The sequence below is a fragment of the Lutra lutra genome, chromosome 8, assembly GCF_902655055.1.
Source record: "Lutra lutra chromosome 8, mLutLut1.2, whole genome shotgun sequence".
NCBI lineage: Eukaryota > Metazoa > Chordata > Mammalia > Carnivora > Mustelidae > Lutra > Lutra lutra.
The window spans coordinates 52,598,272-52,620,553 of record NC_062285.1 but is presented as its reverse complement, the minus strand read 5'-3'; the positions used below and the strand labels follow the sequence as shown (position 1 = coordinate 52,620,553).

The window sequence follows — 22,282 nt, the reverse complement described above, 5'->3', positions numbered from 1 at the left end:
TTCTGATTAATATGAACTAACGTTATCATGAAGATTTAACAAGAGAAAAAATTTTAAACTTCTAATCTGCTATCTTCCCACATCCATGTCACAGCTATAGGAAATGCTGAGCTCATTTGCTAAATACTCTATATATCAGGAAAGTGGCTGAGTTGTGTCCTCCTTTAAAGTATTTGTAGGTTTCACGTAAATGATTTATAATTGTGACTATAAACTGGTAGTTATGGAACATAAATCATTTGCTTAGTATTATAAATAATAAAAATATTTTATCAAAAACATTAATTCCAAAAGATTTATGCACCCTCACATTTTCTGTGGCATTATTCACAATAGTCAAGATATGGAAACAGCCTAAGTGTATGTTGAGAGATGAATAGAGAAAGAAGTTTTTTTTGTGTGTGTGTTGTGTGTGTGTGTGTGTGTGTGTAAAACGGAATATTACTCAGCTATAAAGAAGGGTGAGTTCTTGCCATTTACATCGATAGACACAGAGAATACTATGCCAATTGAAATATGCCAGATAGAGAAAGACAAAGGCCAGATGTTTTCACTTATATGTAGACTCTAAAAAGCAAAATGAACAAGTAAACAAATCAGAAACAAACCCATCAGTGCAGAGAACAATATGGAGAACATATATTAGGACAAAATCACAAATGCCATATGGAAGGTGTTGGGGGTGATGAACACAATGGGTGAAGAGGAGTGGGAGGTACAGATTTCTAGTTATGGAATAAATAAGTCACAGGAATAAAAGGTACAGCAGAGGGAATATAGTCAATGCTATTGTAAACCTGTTGTATGGTGACAGATGGCAAGTTTACAAAGATATTGGGTCTCTTTAGCCTCAACATTTGGACACTGCGATCTGGTCTTTATGAGACTGTCTTTATTACTAAGTGAAGTGTGGCTTCATTTTGTCTTCCCATTTATTAAATATGTAAGTGATTTCTAATATCTGTGATTGTTAGCCTGCAATGGTTTTTACTTTTGACTGTAGGAGGGAAATTTTGAAATATTTATCAAAATTTAGACTCACATAAATATTCTACAAGTATTTGTATATATGCAAAGGAATGCATACAAATGGATTTAGCACCATAGCTGTGATGTGATATTGGTAGCAACCTGATTTCCTAAAATTTAACCAACAAAGCAACTGCTAAATTACATACAAATCTCCTCTGGTAATTTATGCAATTTACTCCTATAATTGAAAATGTAAAGCTAAAGTTTCAAGTATTCTTCTGATTTTTCAAGATATTAATATGTATCTTTGATAGGAGAAGATGGTGTGGGGAGAAGACCCTGAACACACCTTCTTCACAGACTACACCAAATTATACTTATTAGTAGTACAATTCCTCCTGAAGAACTAGGGCTGACTGAACAGCTTCTGAACAACCAAAGACAAAGACAAGAGCACAGAATAAACAGGAGACACAGTAACAAAGTGAGGCCCCACCCCCTTGCCTGGACCATAAGTGGGAGGGTTAGTACTGAGGGCCTGGGAAGATTCCTCTGTCCTTGGGCACAGAAGGAAAAGCTGCAGTTTAAAAGCACCAAAGACCTGCAGGGATTCTGTCTCCCCATATACCCTGAAAGCCCAGACTGGACTAGGATCTGCATCCAGTTGCCTGAGACCTCAGTGAGCAATCCCTATCAAAATACCAATAGCATTTTTCACAAGAACAGATAATCATAAAATGTGTATGGAACACAGAAGACCCCAAATAGCCAAAGCAAACTTGAGAAAGAATAATAAAGTTCAAGGTATCCCAATCCTAGATTTCAAGTTATACTACAAAAGTATAGTAATGAAAATAGTACAGTACTGGCACAAAAACAGACACACACATCAATAGAACAGACTACAGACCCAAGAAATAAACTTATGATCATATTGTCACTTAATCTATGAAAAGGAGTTAGAAAATGCAATGGGGAAAGAACAGTATTTTCAATAAAAAGTGCTAGTAAAACTGGAGAGTTACATATAAAAGAATGAAACCTGCTACTTTCCAACCCAGTGTACTCAAATTTAAAAAAAAAATAAAAATAAAAAAAATAAACTCAATGAATTAAAAAACTAAATGTGAGATCTGGAACCATAAATAATACTAGAAAAAAAAATCACAGGCAGTAATTTCTCTGACAGGGACTATAGCAACAATTTTCTAGATATGTTCCCTTAGGCAATGGTGATAAAAGCGAAAATAAACTACTGAGACTACAGCAAAACAAAAATTTTTGCACAACAAACAAAAGCATCAACAAAATAATAAGTCTACCTACTGAATAGGAGAAGATATTTGCAAACAGTATATCTGATAAGGGTTAAATTCCAAAATATATAAAGAACTTATGCTACTAAACACCAAAAAATAATCAATCTGATTTTAAAATGAGCAGATGACCTGAATACACAAGACATATAGATGGCCAATAGACACTTGACAAGATGCTCAACTTCATGGATCAATAAGTAAATACAAATCAAAACCACACTGAGATGTTACCTTCCACCAGCTTAGCATGGCTAAAATCAAAATGACAAAAAATAACACATGTTGGGAAGATGTGGAGAAAAAGGACCTTACATATGCTGTTTGTAAGAATGTCAATTATTACACCCACTGTAGAAAACATTATGGAGGTTTCTCAGAAAATTAAGGATAGAAATACCTTAGGACCCAATGATCTTATTATTGGGTATTTTCCACCCCCCTTAAAACCCACCAATTTGAATAATATACACACCCATATGCTTACTGACATTATTTTACATTATTTACAATAACCAAGATATGAGGTCAGACACCTAAGTGTCTGACAATAGATGAATGGATAGGGAAGAGGTGATATATCTATATCTATATCTATACACACATATATGTACATATATGTGTACATATATATATCTTAGTGTTTGTATGTATATACAGTATATGTAATGGAAAAATACACAGCCATAAAAAAGGGTGAGATCCTGCCATTTGAGGCAGCATGGATAGATATAGAGGGTATTATCATAAGAGCAATAGCTCAGATTGAGAAAGAAAAATACCATATGATTCTCTTCATATGTGACTTATTTTTAAAATTTTATAAACAAACAATAATCAGATTCAGATGTTTAAATATGGAGAATAAACTGATGGTTGTGAGAGGAGAGGTGGGGGGTGGTAAAAGGGGTGAAAGGGAGAGGGAGATACTGACTTTCAGTTATGGAATGAATAAGTCATGGGAGTAAAACACAACAGAAGGAATACAATCAATGATATTATAAAACCAGTGTAAGGGGACAGATGGTAGCTAGACTTGTAGTGAACATAACATAATGTATAAACTTGTCAAATCACTAAGTGTATACCTGAAACTAACATAACATTGTGTGTCAACTATATTCACATTTTTTTAAAAGTAATAACTTAAAAAAGAAAACGTAGGTAAATTTGTTGAGCACAGAGCAGGCATTTTTCAAGGGAACAATGGGATCCAAAATTAGTGATGTGGAGTGTGGAGTGTGGATATAATAAGCAGGTTGGGGCTGAGAGTTGAAAGGATAAGGGATTTCTGGAGAGGCTTTTAGATCTGGCAGAGGATTTAATCCTGAATGGTTTTTGGAAGAAGATGGGCAATAGCCTAACACTGATGTCTGAAAATGTTTTGGGGTTTTTTGTTTGTTGTTTTTAACAAATCTGGTAACTGTTCAGATATTTTTATTTCAGAGCTCTATTTTCATTTTAGGGTTAGTAATAAAAGTACACAACAAAAATAAATTGTTTATTTATTCATTCTACTTTATATAGGTGGAGATGTATAAATTAATAAAGTCTGGCTGCTACCTTCACTGAAGGGTCCACTACTATGCAGCTCAGCACTATATTTAACTATTCCCAAAGGAACAGAGAATAAATTATCTCCTGAGTCATCAACTGAGTTCCATAGGAATATGAGGGAGAATAAGTAGAGACAAAGGGAAACCAGATTGATTGGATCAGCTGGTAGGTACACTTTTGCTTTTATGTCACTATATTGTTAGCTGTCTGGATAGATGCATGTCATGGCATCATTATACTTCTTACGTTATCTCTCCTTTTCTTTTCTCCACTCTGGTCTCTCAGGGATTTATACAATGACCAGAGAAGGTAAAATTGTTTTGTCTTTGGATAGTATTCAGTCAATCTTCATCTTATCCAAGGAGCTGTGAAATATTTTACCTTCAAGTCAGAGGGCTTTATTCCCTGGAAATCTCTTAAAGAACTCACAGGCTTACAATGGTAATTCTTGAAGTTCAGGTCAGAACAATGTTTACGGTAATATGGAAAGTAAAAGCGATAAGAAGAAATTTCTTTGCTTAGAGCAGAAACTATAGAAAGCTTGCATGCAATCAAGCCTGCATTTTCTCAATGTGAGAGGCTTTTACATGACAGAGGCTAGGGTGAACTCATGACAAAAACCTGAAATACATTATGAATGCACTGCCTCTCACATTTTAAGTAAATTAAGAAAATGTGGGGTTATGTTTAAGACCTGTATCATTAGACATATCAAAAAAATATGCTACATTGTCAATGAATGTGCTCATTTCTCTTCCATTCCAGAGGTTATTTTGTTGAAATAAATTGCAGGGATCCCAAAGTTATGTACAGTTATTAATTGTAAAATTCAATATTTTTAGTCATTGTTCAAAACACAGGAAAAATCTCTGCCTTTTGATCTGCCAATTTTGCTAGTTATCAAACTAGTATATGTACAGTTACTAATTGTAAAATTTAATATTTTCAGTCATTGTTCAAAACACAGGAACAATCTCTATCTTTTGATCTGCCAATTCTGTTGGTATGGTGTACCAAATATGTGTTTATTCCTAAAAGAAGAGAGTCAAGAAAAAAAGGCACAATACAAACTTGACACTTCTGCCCTACAGACTTACCAGTTCATCCCATAGAAAAAAAATAATACTTGATAATACTTAATAATACTATCAAGAACTTATGGCATAGATAAAATGCTGGTTCCTAAGAATAAAGAGAGAATGTGATGGATAAAATTCATACAGATAAACATTTTAATAATTTGTGGTTTCTAAAAGTAAATTTTACAAAGAATTTTATTGATTCTACTTGTTTAGTCTTCTGGAGAAAAGACAAGAAACATTTGTCATCACAAAATTCCTTTATGAACTCCTCTTGTCCTCAGAAAAATTTGGAGAGCAAAAAGACAAAGTGAGCAAAAAAGAAAAAAGAAAAAAAAAAGAAAAAGAAAAGCAGACAAGTATGTCAATTGTTACTTTAAATAAGGAACATGAAGATGACATAAATGTACCAGTTTGCTGTAAAAATTATGTTATTTGTATGGCTTCATTTATGTATTAAATAATATCTCTGGCTTCTGATTTCTTTCACATAAATAAAGAATTCTACTCTCATTTATAACCAAGGCAATTCTAGTATTATATTTCTAAGATAGGAAACACATTTATTTCTTCTGGACACATTTGAAAGAATATATATTAAAAATAACAATAATCAGAGCTCTTATTAAGCTCAGAAATCGTGACTGGGTCTTCAGCTTCCACCAAAATCTTAGAAGACAACAAAGTTCAAAAATGGCATCAGAGTGAAAACTCAGAATTAGACATTTCAGTCCTAGGAGCACACAACCTTGGAAACTAGAAAACAGTGTCTCAATATCTAAATTAGACGTGATAACGATTCTTGCAGAAACATATTGCTCTTGCCTCTGGAGACATATCTAGAAAAATGTTGTTATGGACAATTTCAGAGAGATTACTATTTATGCCCTCTTCTAGGATTTTTATGCTTTCAGGTCTCAACTTTTAGAACTTTAATCCATTTTGAGTTTAGTTTTGTGTATGGTGTAAGAGAGTGGTGTGGTTGCATTCTTCTGCATGTAGCTGACCAGTTTACAAAACCATCTGTTGAAGAGACTTTTTTTTTTCCCCATTGGAGTATCCAATGTGAAGTATGGAACCAAGGAACCAAGTAACTCTTAACTGTAGAGAACAAACTGATGATTACCAGAGGGGAGGTTGGTGGGGGGGAAGGGAGAGATAGGGGGTGGGGATTAAGGAGTGCACATGTCCTGATGAGTACTGGGTGATGTATGCAATTGTTGACTCACTATATTGTACACTGAAATGAATATAACACTGTGTGTTAACTATACTGAAATTAAACTAAAAATAAATAAATAAAAATTAAGCAATATATTGTACATGTAGACAATTTGGTAACAGGTACAGGTGTTATGTAAAGTCATTCGTGAGGGGGCTTTTAACATAGACCTGTGAATACGGTTTTCCATTTCAAGAGAGGATGTATAAAATATTTACGCTTTAACAGGCTGAGTGGATATTGCAAAACTGCACACAGGAAAAAAGTTCCATTGCTTCATTTCATTGGAGCTAATAATAGGAACTCTTAAATTTTCAATTCCTTTACTGTTCACACACTCTTTCTGCCTTGTTTCTCAACAGATTTTGCTTAAAGAAAATAAAAAGCAGTATGAGAAACCATACAATGATTACAGAGTTCATTCTCTTGGGCATCTCAGATGACCCACAGCTTCAGGTTGTAATCTTTATCTTTTTATTTATGGCTTATGTATTAAGTGTCACTGGAAACCTAACCATCATCATCCTCACCTTGATAGACTGTCATCTCAAGACTCCTATGTATCACTTCCTGCAGAATTTCTACTTCTTAGAAATCACATTCACCAGCGTCTCTATCCCCAAATTTTGGGGGGCAATCATTACGAATATCAACCATTTCCTATTAGAATTGTTTAGCTCAACTATTTTTCTTCATCTTCATGGGTGTTTCTGAACTTTTTCTTCTCACTGCCATGTCTTTTGATCATTACGTTGCCATCTGCAGCCTCTTCATTACACCACCATCATGAGCAAAAAAGTCTGTACCCTGCTTGTCTTTGGGTCCTGGCTAGGAGGATTTCTTACCATTTTCCCACCACTCATGCTCATCCTCCAGCTAGATTTCTGTGCTTCCAATGTAATTGATCATTTCTCTTGTGACTATTTCCCCATCTTACAACTCTCGTGCTCAGATACATGGCTTTTGGAGATGATTGGCTTTTACTTTGCTTTTGTCACTCTGATCTTCACTTTGGCCTTAGTGATTCTTTCCTACCTGTGCATCCTTAGCACAATCCTGAGAATTCCATCTGCTAGTCAGAGGAAAAAGGCTTTCTCCACGTGCTCCTCTCACTTGATTGTCATTTCCATCTCTTATGGAAGCTGTATATTCATGTACGTCAAGCCTTCAGCAAAAGAAAGAGCATCACTGACTAAAGGAGTAGCTATTCTCAACACCTCAATTGCCCCCATGTTGAACCCTTTTATTTATGCCCTGAGGAATCAGCAAGTAAAACAAGCTTTCAGAAACTTGCTGCATAAAGTACTGCTTTCTAGAAAGAAATGAAAATATGTATTAACATGAATGGATGTCACTGAGAAGATCCAATAAAGGGCAAATAAAATTTCAACTTCTAGAGTATCTTCTAATATCCATCTCCCAAATACTTGCTATGATGTGCTCATTTCCTTAAGCTTTCTTTTAAACCTAAAGTAACTTTGTTGTGTCTTTCTTTCAACCCTCTATAGGTTCCATTTCCTCATTGATTTGTAAGACTAAATAGGACATCAGTGGCTATAAAACAATAATCATTTTCCTGATTGTTCCAAATAATATAAATACTTATTTTTACTGTAAAGACTTGAGTAAACACTCTTTTCATAGATTTATTCTAAAATCTTGTGTTTCATTACTAACATCACATTTCTTTCTTTTTCTTACATTTTCTTTCTTAAAGCTATAAAAAGTATGAAATAAATTATCCAACAATCATATTTTGTGCACACAAACTGCAGTATCTGTCCAGTTCTTCATGCTCAGTTGAGTGTTTATTTTATTGCTTATAAATTATTTAAAAGTCATACATCTTTTCCTTTCTAGCTATGGTCAAGGCATGTGTTATGTCTTTTTTATGTACTAACCCTTGTTTAACTGTATTATTATTATTATTTAAGGTTTTAGGGGCTCCTGGGTGACTCAGTTGGTTAAGTTGCTGCCTTCAGCTCAGGTCATGATCCCAGCGTCCTGGGATCAAGCCTAGCATCAGATCCTTGCTCAGCAGGAAGCCTGCTTCTCTGACTGCTGCTCCCCGTGCTTGTGTTCTCTTTGTGTCAAATATATAAATAAAAGCTTTAAAAATAATAAAAAATAAAAAATAAATATTTTATTTTTTTTATTTGAGAAAGAGAGAGAGCATGAACAGGGGAAGAAGAGGGTCTGAGGGAAAGGGATAAGCAGATACCCTGCTGAGTGGGGAGTCTGATGTGGGTCTCAATTCTGGGACCCTGAGATCATCACCTGAACTGAAGTCAGACGCTTAACCAATGGAGCAACCAGGCTTCCCAAATCTGTATTATTTGTTTAAATATATAGCAGATGGAGATGTAGGCAGTCACCATTACACTTATGCCACATGAGTGTTTGATAGGAATTTCATAAATAATAATATCTTTTCTGGGGCGCCTGGATGGCTCAGTGGGTTAAAGCCTCTGTTCATGTCATGATCCCAGGGTCCTGGGATCGAGCCCCACATCTCTGCTCAGCGGGGAGCCTGCTTCCTCCTCTCTCTCTCTCTGCCTGCCTCTCTGCCTACTTGTGATCTCTGTCTGTCAAATAAATAAATAAAATCTTTAAAAAAATAATATCTCTTCTCTAGAGAACAATTAACCAGGTATGTCCTAAATAATATCATGTTTAATCTTCACAGCTTTATGGTAACATAGACTGATTATCTCTGTTATAGGTGTGCAAAGTGATGCTTGGAAAGGTTGAGTAATTTGCCTTAGATCTTGAGGTATAACAGCCAATGTGGTAACTGCTTTGTAAAACAAAACAGAGACAAAAAGTTGTGTTTATTTCATGCATATTTAAAACTATGGGAACCTGAAAGAATCTATAGCTTTTACTTAGGACCTGCACAATTTTATTGGTGTTTTACACTCACATTATATCATTTGGGCATAATTATATTACTATAGTCTAGTTGGGAGAAAGTACTAATTCCTAATATTATTCTTGGCAAATACATTAAAATTCTAATCAAACAAAACAAGAAGCTCTTCAAGGTCCATTGCTGGTGAGCAACAGAGTGGGAAGGAAAAAATGTATGAAGTATTAGCAGTCTTATAGTACCAAACCTTCTTATTGGAAGACAGATTAAACATATTAAGTAAACAATGGAACCACATATGATAATTGTCTTTCTCTGACTGACTTATTTCACTTAGCATAATACCCTTTAGTTCCATCCATGTCATGCAAATGGTAGGTATTCATCCTTTCTGAAGGCTCTTAACTCTAGGAAGCAAACTGTGGGTTGCAGAAGGGAGGGGGATGGGAGGAGAGGATAAACGGATGATGGGCATTAAAGCAGGCACGTGATGGATGAGCACTGGGTGTTATACGCAAATAATGAATCATTGAACATTACCTCAAAACTAATGATGCACTACTATAGGTTGGCTAATTGAATTTAAATTAAAAACAAGAATGGACTTAGTACTATGTAGTAGATTATCAGTTTTTAAACATTGGCATGGGGGAGTAGCACATTCAGTAGAGATATGTATTAGGAACTAGATGTTTGATTGTTAATCTCTGATTAAGGGAAGCAAACTCTACCTAGTGTGGTTGTTTGCTTGTTTTTTTGTTTGTTTGTTTGTTTGGTTTTTGTTTTTTCCCCTGTCTCATTGGACACTGTCCCCAAGATTTCTTTTCAAATTCAATACTAATGTATATGATCTTTTATATTCCTTAGTGTTTTATGAGCAGTCCTGCTCTAGCAATTTTGATTCACTGAAATATTTCCAGTGATCCAGCAGCAGAGAACATATAAAACAGTAAGTAGTTTATGCTACATAAAATCTGTGTAGAAACCATACCAGACAGTTTTAAGACACCTGCTGATATTTTTTTCCTCTTAGATTCACCTTTGCTGCACCTCAAAGGTTTAAGCCATTGGGTTTTCATTTTCACTGTCTCCATGTATTTTTTTTTATTTCTGTGTGCTATTTTGTTGACCCATTTATTGTTTAGTAACACATTATTTAACCTCCATGTATTCCTGTTCTTTCCACTTTTTTTTTTCTTGTCGTTGATTTGTAGTTTCATAGTGTTGTGGTCTAGTTTCATAGCTTTGTGGTATGACTTTGATCTTTTTTTTTTTAAGATTATTTATTTATTTATTTGACAGACAGAGATCACAAGTAGGCAGAGAGGCAGGCAGAGAGAGAGGAGGAAGCAGGCTCCCTGCTGAGCAGAGAGCCCAATGCGGAACTCGATCCCAGGACCCTGAGATCATGACCTGAGCTGAAGGCAGAGGCTTAAGCCACTGAGGCACCCAGGCGCCCGACTTTGATCTTTTTTAATTTGTTGAGACTTTTTTATTTAAAGAAGTTATTTATTATTATTTTTTAATCTATAAACATATATTTTTATCCCCAGGGGTACAGGTCTGCGATCGCCAGGTTTAGACACTTCACAGCACTCACCATAGCACATACCCTCCCCAATATCCATAACCCCACCCCCCTCTCCCAAACCCCTCCCCCCATCAACCCTCAGTTTGTTTTGTGAGATTAAGAGTCACTTGTGGTTTGTCTCCCTCCCAATCCCATCTTGTTTCATTTATTCTTCTCCTACCCCATCAACCCCCCATGTTACATCTCCTCTCCCTCATATCAGGGAGATCATATGACAGTTGTCTTTCTCCGATTGACTTATTTTGCTAAGCATGATACCCTCTAGTTCCATCCACGTCGTCGCAAATGGCAAGATTTCATTTCTTTTGACGGCTGCATAGTATTCCATTGTGTATATATACCACATCTTCTTTATCCATTCATCTGTAGATGGACATCTAGGTTCTTTCCATAGTTTGGCTATTGTAGACATTGCTGCTATAAACATTCGGGTGCACGTGCCCCTTCGGATCACTACTTTTGTATCATTAGGGTAAATACCCAGCAGTGCAATTGTTGGGTCATAGGGTAATTCGATTTTCAACATTTTGAGGAACCTCCATGCTGTTTTCCAGAGTGGTTGCACCAGCTTGCATTCCCACCAACAGTGTAGGAGGGTTCCCCTTTCTCCGCATCCTCGCCAGCATCTGTCATTTCCTGACTTGTTAATTTTAGCCATTCTGACTGGTGTGAGGTGATATCTCATGGTGGTTTTGATTTGTATTTCCCTGATGCCGAGTGATATGGAGCACTTTTTCATGTGTCTGTTGGCCATCTGGATGTCTTCTTTGCAGAAATGTCTGTTCATGTCGTCTGCCCATTTCTTGATTGGATTCTTTGTTCTTTGGGTGTTGAGTTTGCTAAGCTCTTTATAGATTTTGGACACTAACCCTTTATCTGATATGTCATTTGCAAACATCTTCTCCCATTCTGTCAGTTGTCTTTTGGTTTTGTTAACTGTTTCCTTTGCTGTGCAAAAGCTTTTGATCTTGATAAAATCCCAGTAGTTCATTTTTGCCCTTGTTTCCGTTGCCTGTGGCGATGTTCCTAGGAAGATGTTGCTGCGGCTGAGGTCGAAGAGGTTGCTTCCTGTGTTCTCCTCAAGGATTTTGATGGATTCCTTTCTCACATTGAGATCCTTCATCCATTTTGAGTCTATTTTCGTGTGTGGTGTAAGGAAATGATCCAATTTCATTTTTCTGCATGTGGCTGTCCAATTTTCCCGACACCATTTATTGAAGAGGCTGTCTTTTTTTCATTGGACGTTCTTTCCTGCTTTGTAGAAGATGAGTTGACCACAGAGTTGAGGGTCTATTTCTGGGCTCTCTATTCTGTTCCATTGATCTATGTGTCTGTTTTTGTGCCAGTACCATGCTGTCTTGATGATGACAGCTTTGTAATAGAGCTTGAAGTCCGGAATTGGGATGCCACCAACTTTGGCTTTCTTTTTCAATATTCCTTTGGCTATTTGAGGTCTTTTCTGGTTCCATATAAATTTTAGGATTATTTGTTCCATTTCTTTGAAAAAAATGGATGGTACTTTGATAGGAATTGCATTAAATGTGTAGATTGCTTTAGGTAGCATAGACATTTTCACAATATTTATTCTTCCAATCCAGGAGCATGGAACATTTTTCCATTTCTTTGTGTCTTCCTCAATTTCTTTCATGAGTACTTCATAGTTTTCTGTGTATAGATTCTTAGTCTCTTTGGTTAGGTTTATTCCTAGGTATCTTATAGTTTTGGGTGCAATGGTAAATGGGATGGACTCCTTAATTTCTCTTTCTTCTGTCTTGTTGTTGGTGTAGAGAAATGCAACTGATTTCTGTGCATTGATTTTATATCCTGACACTTTACTGAATTCCTGTACAAGTTCTAGCAGCTTTGGAGTGGAGTCTTTTGGGTTTTCCACATAGAGTATCATATCATCTGCGAAGAGTGATAGTTTGACTTCTTCTTTGCCGATTTGGATGCCTTTAATTTCCTTTTGTTGTCTGATTGCTGAGGCTAGGACTTCTAGTACTATGTTGAATAGCAGTGGTGATAACGGACATCCCTGCCGTGTTCCTGACCTTAGCGGAAAAGCTTTCAGTTTTTCTCCATTGAGAATGATATTTGCGGTGGGTTTTTCATAGATGGCTTTGATAATATTGAGGTATGTGCCGTCTATCCCTACACTTTGAAGAGTTTTGATCAGGAAGGGATGCTGTACTTTGTCAAAAGCTTTTTCAGCATCTATGGAGAGTATCATATGGTTCTTGTTCTTTCTTTTATTAATGTGTTGTATCACATTGATTGATTTGCGGATGTTGAACCAACCTTGCAGCCCTGGAATAAATCCCACTTGGTCGTGGTGACTAATCCTTTTAACGTACTGTTGAATCCTATTGGCTAGTATTTTGGCGAGAATTTTTGCATCTGTGTTCATCAAGGATATTGGTCTGTAGTTCTCTTTTTTGATGGGATCCTTGTCTGGTTTTGGGATCAAGGTGATGCTGGCCTCATAAAATGAGTTTGGAAGTTTTCCTTCCATTTCTATTTTTGGGAACAGTTTCAGGAGAATAGGAATTAGTTCTTCTTTCAATGTTTGGTAGAATTCCCCTGGGAAGCCATCTGGCCCCGGGCTTTGTTTTGTTTGGAGATTTTTGATGACTGTTTCAATCTCCTTACTGCTTATGGGTCTGTTGAGGCTTTCTATTTCTTCCTGGTTCAGTTGTGGTAGTTTATATGTCTCTAGGAATGCATCTATTTCTTCCAGATTGTCAAATTTGTTGGCGTAGAGTTGCTCATAGTATGTTCTTATAATTCTCTGTATTTCTATGGTGTTCGTTGTGATCTCTCCTCTTTCATTCATGATTTTATTTATTTGGGTCATTTCTCTTTTCTTTTTGATAAGTCTGGCCAGGGGTTTATCAATCTTATTAATTCTTTCAAATAACCAGCTCCTAGTTTCGTTGATTTGTTCTTTTGTTGTCTTGGTTTCTATTTCATTAATTTCTGCTCTGATCTTTATGATTTCTCTTCTCCTGCTGGGTTTAGGGTTTCTTTCTTGTTCTTTCTCCAGCTCTTTTAGGTGTGGGGTTAAGTTGTGTACCTGAGACCTTTCTTATTTCTTGAGAAACGCTTGTACTGCTATATATTTTCCTCTCAGGACTGCCTTTGTTGTGTCCCACAGATTCTGAACCGTTGTGTTTTCATTATCATTTGTTTCCATAAATTTTTTCAATTCTTCTTTAATATCCTAGTTGGCCCATTCATTCTTTAGAAGGATGCTGTTTAGTCTCCATGTATTTGGGTTCTTTCCAAATTTCCTCTTGTGATTGAGTTCTAGCTTTAGAGCATTGTGGTCTGAAAATATGCAGGGAATGATCCCAATCTTTTGATACCGGTTGAGACTTGATTTAGGACCAAGAATGTGATCTATTCTGGAGAATGTTCCATGTGCACTAGAGAAGAATGTGTATTCTGTTGCTTTGGGATGGAATGGTCTGAATATATCTGTGATGTCCATCTGGTCCAGTGTGTCATTTAAGGCCTTTATTTCCTTGTTGATCTTTTGCTTGGATGATCTGTCCATTTCAGTGAGGGGAGTGTTAAAATCCCCTACTATTATTGTATTCTTGTCGATGTGTTTCTTTGATTTTGTTATTAATTGGTTTATATAGTTGGCTGCTCCCACGTTAGGGGCATAGATATTTAAAATTGTTAGATCTTCTTGTTGGACAGTTCCTTTGAGTATGATATAGTGTCCTTCCTCATCTCTTATTATAGTCTTTGGCTTAAAATCTAATGGATCTGATATAAGGATTGCCACTCCTGCTTTCTTCTGATGCCATTAGCATGGTAAATTCTTTCCCACCCCCTCACTTTAAACCTGGAGGTGTCTTCGGGTTTAAGATGAGTTTCTTGTAGGCAAAATATAGATGGCTTTTGTTTTTTTTATCTATTCTGATACCCTGTGTCTTTTGATTGGGGCATTTAGCCCATTAACATTCAGGGTAAGTATTGAGAGATATGAATTTAGGGCCATTGTATTGCCTGTAAGGTGACTGTTATTGTATATTGTCTCTGTTTCTTTCTGATCTACTACTTTAAGGGTCTCTCTTTGCTTAGAGGACCCCTTTCAATATTTCCTGTAGAGCTGGTTTGGTATTTGTAAATTCTTTCAGTTTTTGTTTGTCCTGGAAGCTTTTAATCTCTCCTTCTATTTTCAATGATAGCCTAGCTGGATATAGTATTCTTGGCTGCATGTTTTTCTCGTTTAGTACTCTGAATATATCATGCCAACTCTTTCTGGCCTGCCAGGTCTTTGTGGATAAGTCTGCTGCCAATCTAATATTTTTACCATTGTACGTTACAGACTTCTTTTCCCGGGCTGTTTTCAGGATCTTTTCTTTGTCACTAAGACTTGTCAATTTTACTATTAGGTGACGGGGTGTGGACCTATTCTTATTGATCTTGAGGGGGGTTCTCTGAACCTCCTGGATTTTGATGCTTGTTCCCTTTGCCATATTAGGGAAATTCTCTCCAATAATTCTCTCCAACATACCTTCTTCTCCCCTCTCTGTTTCCTCTTCTTCTGGAATCCCAATTATTCTAATGTTGTTTCGTCTTATGGTGTCACTTATCTCTCGAATTCTCCCCTCGTGGTCCAGTAGCTGTTTGTCCCTCTTTTGCTCAGCTTCTTTATTCTCTGTCATTTGGTCTTCTCTATTGCTAATTCTTTCTTCTGTCTCATTTATCCTAGCAGTGAGAGCCTCCATTTTTGATTGCACCTCATTAATATCTTTTTTGATTTCAACTTGGTTAGATTTTTGTTCTCTTATTTCTCCAGAAAGGGCTTTTATATCTCCCAAGAGGATTGCTTTGATATCTTCCATGCCTTTTTCAAGCCCGGCTAGAACCTTGAGAATCGTCATTCTGAACTCTATATCTGACATATTACCAATGTCTGTATTGATTAGGTCCCTAGCCTTTGGTACTGCTTCTTGTTCTTTTTTTTGTGGTGAATTTTTCCGCCTTGTCATTTTGTCCAGATAAGAGTATATGAAGGAGCAAGTAAAATATTAAAAGGGTGGCAACAACCCCAGGAAAATATGCTTTAGCCAAATCAGAAGAGATCCCAAATCGTGAGGGGGGAGAAAGGGGATAAAAAGGGGTTCCGAAAGAAAAAAAAAAAAAGAAACTATTAAAAAAAGAAAGCCGATAAAGAAAAAATATAAAAAGAGGAAAAATATATATATATATTAGATAAACTATTTAAAAAACGTTAAAAATGAAAACGGTAAGAGTTAAAAAAATTTAGCAGAAGAAGAGAAAAAGAAAAAAAAATTAAAAAGAAAAAAAATTAAATTAACTGCAAGGCTAAAAAATCATGGGGAGAAAGCCATGAGTTCCGTGCTTTGCTTTCTTCTCCTCTGGAATTCCGCCGCTCTCCTTGGTATTGAAACTGCAGTCCTTGGTAGGTGAACTTGGTCCTGGCTGGGTTTCTCGTTGATCTTCTGGTGGAGGGGCCTGTTGTAGTGATTCTCAAGCATCTTTGCCCCAGGTGGAGTTGCAACACCCTTACCCAGGGCCGTGCTGAGTAATGCGCTCGGGTTTGCTGGGTTTGCTTTCGGGAGCTTTTGTTCCCTGAGCGCTTTCCGTAGAGTTCCGGAGGGCGGGAATGAAGATGGCGGCCTCCCAGTCTCCGGCCCGGAAGAGCCGAGAGCCCGGGGCCCCACTCCTCAGTGCGCCCTCAGAGAACAGCGCCCAATGACTCCCATCACCCTGGCCTCTGGCTGCGCTCCGAGCTGACCGAGCCTGTGACCGGTTCAAGGTAACCCCGAGCTGAGAGTCACTCCTCGGCTCTGTCTCTGTAGCCGGCTTCCCTGTTCTAATACCGGCAAGCTCTGTGACACTCAGACACCCCCGATCCTTCTGCGACCCTGCGGGACCTGAGGCCGCGCTGACCCCGCCTGTGCTTCACCCCAGTTAAGCCTCTGGAGCGATGTCCCTCAGCGGAACAGACTTTTAAAAGTCCCGATTTTGTGCTCCGTTGCTCCACTGCTCGCCGGGAGCCGGCCCTTCCCCCCGCGATCTATCTTCCCGTCACTTTGGATTCACTTCTCCGCCAGTCCTACCTTTCAGATAGTGGTTGATTTTCTGTTTCTAGAATTGCTGTTCTTCTTCTCTTCAATCTCCCATTGGATTTGTAGGTGTTTGCAATCTTTAGATAAGCTATTTAGCTGATCTCCTGCTACCCGAAGTAGTCTCAGCCTGCATCTTCTCCGCCATCTTGACTCCTCCCCCAATTTGTTGAGACTTTTGTGGCCTAACCTGTCATCTATACCAGAGAGTAGTCAGTGTGCACTTGAAAAGAATGTGTATTCTGTTGTTTTAGGCTGGAATAGTCTGAATACAACTGCTAAACTCATCTGGACTGTCCAATGTGTCATCAATGCTATTGTTTCCTTGTTGATTTTTTTCTTCATATATTTGCTCCTTTCTCACTCTCTGTACTCAAAGAAATATATATTGTTCATTTATCATGCAAATGGTTGTGAAAAGAAAGCTGGGGTAACAATACTTATATCAGATAAAATAGACTTTAATATCAATACTGTAAAAAAGAGGTAAATGATGCTAATTAATTACAGCAGGAACAATCCAACAAGAAAATATAACAATTGTAAGTATTTATATGGGAGCACCAAATACACAAAGCAGTTAATAACAAACATAAAGGAACGAATCAATAATAATACAATAATAGTAGGCGACTTTCACACCCTATTTACATGAATGGAGAAATCATATGGACAGAAACAAGCTCAATTACAATTACACCAAAAATAATAAAATACTTAAGGAAAAAAAAACCTCACCAAGGAGATCAAAGACCTGTTCTCTAAAAACTGCAAAACACCTATGAAAGGAATTGAAGATGATACAACCATATGGCAAGGTATTCCATGCTCATGGGCTGGTAGAACAAATATTGTTAAAATGTTTATACTACCCAAAGCAATCTAAACATTTACTGCAATCCCTATCAAAATACTAAGAGCATGTTTCACAAAACTACAACAAGCAGCTCTAAAATTTGTTTTAGATACGGGTGCCACCAAAATCGCTAACCCAAATAACCAAAGCAAGTTGAAAAAGAACAAAATTGGAGTTATCACAATTCTGGACTTCAAGTTATATTAGAAAGCTATAGTAATCAAAAGAATATGGTATTAGCAGGAACGTAGACACAGATCAATGGAACAGAATAAAAAGTTCAGAAATAAACCCATGGTACAATTACTCTTTGACAAAGAAGGCAAAAATAAGCAGTGGGAAGACAGTCTTTTTCACCAATGGAGTTGGAAAAACTGGAAAGCTACATGCAAAAGAAAGAATCTGGACCACTTTCTTATATCAAAGACAAAAATAAATTCAAAAGGAAATTTTGTGCATTATTGGTGGAAATACAAATTGATGTACCCACTGTTGAAGATAATATGAGGCTTCCTAAAAACTTAAAATAAAGCTACTCTATGATCCATTAATTCCACGACTGAGCATTTACCCAAAGAATATGAAAATAGTAATTAAAAAGATTTGTGCACTCTGCCTTTGAATGCATTATTTACAATGGCCAAAATATAGAAGCAGCTCAAGTGTGCATGTATAGAAGGGGATCAAGATCACACTTCCCTTGAAGAGCACTGCATAATGTACAGAATTAATGAATCACTCCATTGTGATCAACAAATGATCTGGGAATAAATGATCTTCATGGTTATTTGTTGGTTTTCTTCTTTATATTTTATATCAAAATTTTAAAAATAGCAAAATATTAAGTACTGCCCTACACCTCCAATTTGGGGCATAGTTAATTCACTAGTTAATGAAATCCTACTATTGACTGGGGAAGCAATTGAACAGTTTCCATTTGGGCTAAACCCTCTTAATGTGTAGAAATGGTCATACTGTCTCAGGGTACTGGGATATCTGAAATTCTTGTTGGCATTAAGTATAGGGTTTAAATTACTTCTAGTTCTCTTTTGGGAGAATATGTTTTGTAGTTAAAGAAATTCAGTTTTGTGCTTAAGGCAATTCACAGTAGTTTTTATTTCCTTCCTTTTTTGTTTGTTTTGGTTGTTGTCTTATTTTTCACATAACTGATATTCCTGATATGAGTCTCCAGGGGGCATTTCTTTTTATTTTCTTCTTCTTCTTCTTTTTCTTTAAATTAATCCCCTGTGTATCCTATGAGCAAAGTAATAAAACCGTTCCTTTTGTTAGCACATAATTTGAAGCAAGAATTCTTTTTTACAAAATTGGGGTTCCTTTTGTATGAGGGATTTCCTCAAATCACTTTTCATTTAGAGCATTATATTTTCACTTAGTATTTTTATAGAGACATTTACCTTCATCTTAATATATAAGAAAAAAGACAGAAAATCAATCTCATCCAGCCTGAAAGAGGATTCTAATTATTTGTAATATCTGGGTCGTGTCATTTTAATGACCATTAGTGAGAGTGAAAGTTATTAACAGATTAATATAATTTCCAGAATGCATATATGTTTTTAGAATCTTTCTGCAGAAATGTTTTGGAATTAACTTTCCTTTTAAACTATTGAATTTTTTGTAATATTATTAGAAATAGAATATTTGTCATTTACTTTTGACCCCTGTTTCTACCATAATCCCATAAGGGGAAAATTATATCAATATATTCTAGATATGGTAAGTCACTTATAATTTGCAGTCAATATCTAGATCATAAATGAAAGCATTGCTACAAGTAAAAGTCTGGTAATATCCATTGACTTTTGAACTGTCATTTACTTTTCTATTTTTATGTAGATGTAACAGTCAAAACCTCATGATTAAATGCAACTGCTGAGAAGACTGATGTATTTGAAATGAATGAAAAATAATAATTAAGTGAAATGAGATAAAGGAACAATGGGGAAGTACTGCACTGGGACAAAATAATGGTATCTATCTGAATATTTCAATCATAGAAATAGTATGTAACTGTCATTACTTCCATATTTCACAAATTTTTAAGTGTTTTGATGAGCTAAGAATTTTTGAAGAGCAAATTACATATAGATATTGGTATTAATTTTCTGGATGTTATGAGAAATTTTTCAATGATTTTTAAGCTATACATAGAAAATACATTTAAGGTCAAGCTTTTGTTCTATTTAGACATGAAAGAGAATTTACCTCATTCAGAAATAATCAGCTAAAATTTAAATGATCCTTCAAGTTCAAATAGGGAAAAAGAAAAAGTTTAGTAGTGTTCTTATCATAACTGTCACTTAAATGCAACAATCAGTTAGATTGACCAAGGCCAATACAGTTTTAAGTATCATCTATCCTGTTAAATTGGATCAATTTTTTAAACTTCTTTACATTTCTTACTACGTTTTTTTCTTTTTTCCTGCCAGTAGCTTTTGTAAAAATCCTCTTTTTTCCAATTCTGAAGTTGTCTTCTTTCTCTATTTAATAGTACTCAGGTCAGAAATGAGGAATCAGTCAAGAGAGATCGAATTCATTCTCCTAGGATTGACTGATGACCCACAATTGCAAATTGTGATTTTTATATTTTTCCTTCTAAACTATGTGTTCAGTGTGGTGGGGAACTTAACCATCATCCTTCTTACCTTGCTAGATGCCCGCCTCAAGACTCCCATGTATTTTTTCCTCCAAAATTTCTCCTTCTTGGAAGCTTCATTGACAACAGTCTGTATTCCCAGATACCTGATAAGCCTCATGACTAAAAACAAAATAATTTCCTACAATAGTTGTGCATCTCAGTTATTCTTTTTCCTCTTATTAGAAATTACAGAATTTTACCTACTGGCTGCCATGTCTTTTGACTGGTATGTAGCAATCTGCAAACCTCTACATTACCCCATCATTATGAACAACAAAGTGTGTTACCAACTTCTATTCAGTTCATGGACAGTTGGCTTTCTGCTTTCGTTTCCACCATTGGTCTCAGGACTGACACTGGATTTTTGTGCTTCCAAAGTGATTGATCAGTTCATGCGTGACTCTTCCCCTGTGCTGCAGCTTTCCTGCACTGACACGCATTTACTGGAATTACTTTCATTTGTCTTATCTCTTATAAATCTCCTAGTCACGTTGCTGTTACTGGTTCTTTCTTACACATATATTATCAAGACCATTCTAAAAATCCCCTCTGCTCAGAAAAGAACAAAGGCTTTTTCTACTTGTTCTTCTCATATGATCTCATATGATTGTAGTCTCTCCCTTACTTATGGTAGCTGTATCTTTAATTACATAAAGCCAACAGCAAAGGAAAGGGTGACTTTATCCAAAGGTGTAAGTGTTATTTATACCTCAGTTGCCCCTTTATTAAACCCTTTCATTTATACTCTCAGAAACCAGAAAGTGAAACAAGCTTTCATGGACACACTCCAAAAGATTTTCTCTTTTTTCAAAAAATGAAGAGGAAATTTAATTTTAAAACCTTGAAGAAGAAAGTAAATAAACATTTGACTCATCTAATAAGTTTACTTATTCTGTCCTTCAATTAGTTCACCTCATAATATTTTTTCACCTCACAACATTTTAACCAAACATTTCAGCACAGTGTATCTTTTCCTTCCTACTTCTCTTTATGATTTGATGCATTCCTTTCTGTGCTATAGTAGAGTATTATCTTGAGTTATCAATACAAATGTGAAATTTCTTTTATTCTACAAAACATGGTATTGACTTCCTCAAAAAATGATTTTAAATATATATTCATCATTAGAATTTTAAAGAATAATACAGACATCAATATAACAATATACACTACTGAACTCTAGGAAGTTCTTCAAATGTGACTCACCTGTTTCAACACGGAAAGAAAAAAAGGTAGGCTTCAAGTCATAAAAATCTCATATGTTCTAAAATGTAGCAGGACGTTATCTGGTAGGTTTAGAGACCTGAAAATGTGAAATGACTAAGGATCACACATATGATATGTTTATCACACACACAAGTCAATGTTCTCACTTTTAAAATGTCTTTTCAATTTATCTGGAGTACAATATAGAAACATGGATAGTAGGTGATTCTAATGCAGGTGGTACCTTTGAGAGTTTTCTTTTTTAATATAAAACTTACACAAGCAGATTTTTACCTTATAAAGACACTATGTTAAATGTGTTGAGGATGGGTTTTTGGATATTGGCATCTAGGAGGCAAGTTGGAAGGCTTATATTTTAAACTAAATGGGTTATTTGAGAGTTGAAATGTAATAATGCCAATGAATCTGAAGGTCCAGGAAATGGTTCCAGAGATATTTAGGAAAAAAAAAAAAAAAGGAATGGTTGGACATTTGGTCATATGGGATCACTGAAAAAATATTTAAAAATGATTTGGGTCTCCCTTCGCCTTCCCTTCTGCTCATTCCTGCACGTACTCACTCATACTTAAAACGCTTTTGAAGAAGTGAGTATTAACGGTATCCTGTCAGATAAAAAAATAATAATAAAAATGGACGTGCAAAGAAATCCATGAATTATAATGCATTCTGTATTGGATATAATGTGCCATCAGAGAAATATGAGTGAAAAAAAGTACTTAATACTGTAATCCTATCCATGTGGCCCTGAGAAGAAAACAATTTAAGCTCGGGTTTGTGTTCTGTTTTGTTTTACTACTTTAAGCCAACACTGTTTTTTGTTTTTAAAG

The 22,282-nt window shown here is 36.0% G+C and overlaps 1 protein-coding gene and 1 pseudogene across 1 annotated transcript; both read left to right on the top strand.

Annotated features, from left to right (window-relative positions):
- The first annotated feature begins 6,536 nt into the window (after positions 1–6,536).
- LOC125107693 (olfactory receptor 6C3-like) lies at positions 6,537–7,472 on the top strand (annotated as a pseudogene).
- Positions 7,473–20,089: 12,617 nt separating this feature from the next.
- On the top strand, positions 20,090–21,046 carry LOC125107445 (olfactory receptor 6C6-like). Its single transcript, XM_047742562.1, has one exon. The coding sequence runs from the start codon at positions 20,096–20,098 to the stop codon at positions 21,044–21,046; it is 951 nt and encodes a 316-aa protein (XP_047598518.1). The 5' UTR covers positions 20,090–20,095.
- Positions 21,047–22,282: the final 1,236 nt, after the last annotated feature.

What these genes read in the sequence shown, in the direction of transcription:
- LOC125107445 (XM_047742562.1), top strand. Translation starts at nt 20,096, where the DNA reads ATGAGGAATCAGTCAAGAGAGATCGAATTCATTCTCCTAGGATTGACT.